We start from the raw sequence: 4,661 nt of genomic DNA, 5'->3' as shown, positions 1-4,661 counted from the left end.
TTAGGATAATCATTCCTAAATCCCACCTTCACATATATGCTACTCATGAGAAGTAGGCCTCACTTCTCATACCCTAAAGGAGGTCAGTTGAAAAAGTCACCTGACACACCCCCTGCAACTCCTACAATCATCCATGAGGATATATTAATCAGGTTTTGCAGTTGGTTTCACGCCATCTCCATCACTGTCCTAAAACAGTACATGATCTTCAACAGCTCTATCTTTTTTTTGACCATGCACTCTCCTTGCCCTTTACCTTGTCTGCCATGTTTACTGTGGCCAACCGGGCGTTTGCCATCAGCCTACCAGCCCTGATATGAGGAGCAGAGGAAGTCAACTTTCCTCATCCTTCCACCTTTCAACCCTTCAGCTCTCTTGTTCCTTCTATTCCTCTAACAATCCTGGCTCGGCGTCAAGTATCATGCCAAATAGAAACCGGCCTTCCCTGCTACACGTCACTGGAGGTCCTTGGTCTGAGGGAGAGGTTGGATGGGACACACCCACAACAGGCCATCCATAGCGACTTTTGGATGTCCGGGTTTCGAAACGCATAGATGATGGGGTTGATCACAGAGCAGCAGGTGGCTGGAAGGACCGTGGCGTAGGTGTATATTACGGGGTAGCTGGAGTCGGCCACAATGGAGTACATGGCAAACGGCAGCCAGCATGCCCCGAAGGCACACAGGATGGCCGACAGTGTGGAGACACCTTTAGTGGTGGAAATGGCCACAAACTGGTGCTGCACGGCAATTTGCTGCGCGTGGCGGAAGGCGATCTTACAGATTTGTAGGTAGAGCTGCATCATTAGGGCGAAGACCAGAAGGAAGGTGACGGCAAGCGCCACAGCGTTGTTTTTAGTGACGGGCCGGCAAATGCTGCACGTGGACTCATCCTTTAGACAGTTCCAGCCGAGCGCTGGTAGTAAACCAAGCGTTAGGCATGACACCCAAATGAAGACCACCATGACGTAAGTGAAGGTGACTGTCCGTTCGGTGTGGTACGTCAGGGCATTATACAGTGATAAGTAACGGTCCACTGTGATGGCGAGAATGTTGAGGACAGACGCTGAGAAAGCTGAGATAAGCAGTCCAACTGACAAGAGTGTCACAAACTCCACCGAGCTGTCGACCAAATAGGCAAAGACAAAGTTCAAGATGAGACCCAGCCCGGCCAGAAGGTCTGCCACCGCCAGCGATCCGATCAAGATGAACATTGGAGCGCGGAGGGTCGGCGTGTAGAAGAGCACGGCGATCACCAGGGCGTTTTCGCAGGAGATTAGCGTCCCGGTTACGCAGAGTGCGATGTCCCAGGGGCTCACCTCCTGGACAGCGACAGCAGTGGTCGCTGGCTGAAGGTCTGGAGTGAGAGTTCGCACAACAGGTTCAGAGGAGGAATTGGAGGGGTCCTCTGACAGGCTCCAGGAGGTGGAAGAGTCAAAGGGGTCGAGGGGGGAGGAGGAGTTGAGGCTGCTACTGCTGCCGCTACTCATGGCTACCGCTGCGGCCAAGGAGAGAATCATAGCTGGAGGAAAAGGAGAGAAACAGGGAAGGAAGGTAGAAAACAGTGGAAATCTATTAACGGAGGAAAGAAGAGGAAAGATGGGTGAGAAGGAATGAGGAACTGATCAGATGAGGGACTAAAGAAAGTTGAGGAATACACATGGATGAGGGAAGGAGGGGAAAACAAAGAGCAGGAAATGGAAGTTTACAAAAATGGAAGAGTTGATAAAACACCTAATGAGTCATGAGGCTTAAAGTAGAGAAAGTGACTGAAGTGATTGAAAATGAAGCCCCAGGACAGATACGTGACAAAAAACAAGACAAGAAAATGAAGATGAATGAGAACAAATGACACGTGAATGAAAGGAGAGATAGTGAAAAGATCCAGGAGACAGGAGATTGAGAAATGAGAAGCTGAAGAAGCCCAAAATGAAGACAGGATGGAAAAGTGGAGATGAGGAGATGAGAAGGAGACACGAAGAACAAAACAGGACAAACGAAGACAGAGGAAAAGCCAGTCCTTTTAATAAAGGGACATGGGAGACGTTAGCCCCATTTTTCACTAGTCCGCCACTGATTCATTCGAAAACAACCATGCACTTGACCCCAAGCATGCACGTCACCAGCAGCTCCCACGCACCACACTGACAGGTAATTTGCAGCAACAATAGCAGGTGTGGACGCACACACACACACACACACACACACACACACACACACACTCACAGGAGGAATGAAATGAAACACTATTCCTTCCATTTTGGGTTCATCTTTGGCTACAAAGCAAGACCTTGCAGCCAAAGAAATACAAACAAACAAACCATTAAAATCCTACACAAGGTGAAATCTGATGCATTCCTACCTAAATGAAGCCGTATGCAGGAGAAGATGCTCACTTTCCAAACAGTCAAAACCATCATCAACAATTTCTATTTTTAGAGCATCTCTAAAAATGGTGCATGACGTCCTGGGGCACGGCGCGGTGGTAGCTGCTGTCCTGTTCACCACTGAGCGCCTGCCCAGACATACGTGCGTGCGTGAGTGTGCGCACGCGTTTGCATTTGCAGCCTTGTTAATTCGGATTCTAATCTCATTCAACATATGCTGCTGCTGCCGCACGCAGACAGGAAAAAAAAAAAAAAAAAAAAAAAAAACGGCACGAGGCTAATTTTAGCTCACCCAGCCGAGCTGCCAGAGCGCGCGCGCCATGAGGATATGGAGCTTCATTCACAAAAAAAAATCTCCCCCCCTCACACCTCAACCCCCCCACACCCACCCTTCCTCCTTCACCTCCGCCCCTTTATTTCCCATGTCTCCCCTCTCTTATTTTCATGCTCTCGCGCACGCACATACAAACACGCGCACACGCATTCAATGACTGCAAACGGCCGGGGAAGGTCAACACCACCACCACCACCACCAGCACCACCAGCACCACCGGCAGCGGCAGAGGCATCAGCGGCGGGGACAGCTCCGCCAGAAACCCCCGCAGCTAAGGGGCTCGCGACCCTGCGGTAACGGGAGCGCATGCAACACTGAGGCGTCCGCAGCATTGGCGCGTGCAGCGACCTGTCCCAGTCTATACTAAAATGCAAACAGCCTCGCGTGCGGGTTTTTTTTTTTAGAACAGACTAATAATAAATACCTCCATCAGTTTCATTGAGCTGCAGCAGTGCAGACCCTGAGCCAGAGAGAGGGAGAGGGAAGGAAGAAAGGAAGGAAGGAAGGAGGGAGAAGATGGGATGGAGGGGAGACCACGCCACAAAAAAAGGAGAGAACATTACCAGCTCCCTGGTGTTCTTCTTCTTCCCCCCTGCAGGAAACGAACACTTCTCTTCCAGTATCCCCTCTTCCTCCACTTTGCAGGTGTAGTTTAGAATATTTTCTCTTTTTCAGGGTTCCCCCCCCTCTCTCTCTTTCTCTCTCACTCTTTCTTTTTTCTCCCCTTTTTTTTCTCCCCAGTCAGCGGCGCGCGCTATATTCCTCGGTTGGCATGGTTATTAGCCTTCTGTCGGCAGCTCCGTCCTCGCGCTGCACATCCTCGGCCCCTCATTGGACGCGCTTGTCATTCTCCTCGTCTGACGTCAGAAGTCTCCGCTCCTCCAGTCACCGTCATCATGTCGGTGTGTGAATCACAGAGAGAGAGAGAGAGAGAGAGAGGGATAATGAACTAATAAAATCTGCTCCACTGAAGGTAACACAGCTACTAACTATGCGGATTACTATCATTAGTCTGACTTCTTATTTCTCGTCGATTATATGTTTTTATGTTTTTACTTCCGCACTTGCAAACGCACTGCACGTGCAGGTGACACAAAGGGTTAGAGCGTCACACTGACTGATACCCCCACAACCACACGGACACTTTGACTTAGACCCCAAATTCACTAAATAGATAAAAAAAAAATAAAAATAAAAAAAAAAACAACCCCCTTTATTCCACCATACATTGCGCCATCAATTAAAAAAAAACAACAACAAAAAAAACTCCGCTATAACTCATTACAATCCCCTTTTAATTCTCGTGCAGTGCATACATGCGCAGAATATCCAAGGTGTGTGTCTGCAGCGCGCAGCCAGTCACACCAGCTACTATAAGGCGGGATGGATGCTGTTATGTAATCTCGAGCTCTGCTGGGCATCTCACTGCATTGCCCACGTGCACGCGCGCACACATATGCACCGGCTATAGGCCCATATGTGTCACCACACGTGGAGGTTCAGCAGCTACTGGAAACTGGGAAGCGTTGCTGTTGCTTTGCATCATCTGTGGACTCATGACAAAAAACAAAACAAAACACTGCACCCCAAATATGATCAGACCCAGGACTGAGGATGTTTATGTACTTTCACTGTATATACATTTACCATCCAATTGAATCAATCTGATGTAACATACAATACTGAACTAAATCCATATTTGTCAGTTAAACAACTGGATATATTGATGATAAGCACAAAATATAACTAAGAAACTCATTCAAACTTCTTGTATTTACTATTGTAAGTTTCTATGTTTATCTCTACACTGTTAAAAAAAAAAAAAAAAAAAAAATCTGTAATTTAACCCTCTGGTATCCGGGTGTACCTTTTAAACACACTTTGCACTTTGTTTTAAAAAAACTTCATATTATTTTTCACAATTTAAATAAGGTTAGAATT

At 47.8% G+C, this 4,661-nt stretch overlaps 1 protein-coding gene across 3 annotated transcripts; it reads right to left on the bottom strand.

Annotated features, from left to right (window-relative positions):
* Window positions 1–222: 222 nt before the first annotated feature.
* Window positions 223–3,537, bottom strand: gpr185b (G protein-coupled receptor 185 b). 3 transcript variants are annotated; one of them, XM_030161589.1, is made up of 2 exons: window positions 3,284–3,537; window positions 223–1,521 (listed from the first exon to the last, which is right to left on the bottom strand). In XM_030161589.1, the coding sequence occupies exon 2, from the start codon at window positions 1,517–1,519 to the stop codon at window positions 449–451; it is 1,071 nt and encodes a 356-aa protein (XP_030017449.1). In that variant the 5' UTR covers window positions 1,520–1,521; window positions 3,284–3,537; the 3' UTR covers window positions 223–448. The 3 variants fall into 3 exon arrangements, with proteins under 3 accessions (XP_030017449.1, XP_030017450.1, XP_030017451.1); XM_030161590.1 differs by lacking the exon at window positions 3,284–3,537 and adding an exon at window positions 3,145–3,255; XM_030161591.1 differs by lacking the exon at window positions 3,284–3,537 and adding an exon at window positions 2,362–2,572 and having other exon boundaries at window positions 223–1,356.
* Window positions 3,538–4,661: the final 1,124 nt, after the last annotated feature.

The sequence above is a fragment of the Sphaeramia orbicularis genome, chromosome 18 (genome assembly GCF_902148855.1).
Source record: "Sphaeramia orbicularis chromosome 18, fSphaOr1.1, whole genome shotgun sequence".
Lineage (NCBI taxonomy): Eukaryota > Metazoa > Chordata > Actinopteri > Kurtiformes > Apogonidae > Sphaeramia > Sphaeramia orbicularis.
The sequence above is the reverse complement of the archived record's forward strand: the minus strand, read 5'-3'. Positions and strand labels throughout refer to the sequence as shown.

Bases quoted from the DNA above. Each gene is read 5' to 3' on its own strand.
- gpr185b (XM_030161589.1), bottom strand. From the start codon at position 1,519: ATGATTCTCTCCTTGGCCGCAGCGGTAGCCATGAGTAGCGGCAGCAGT.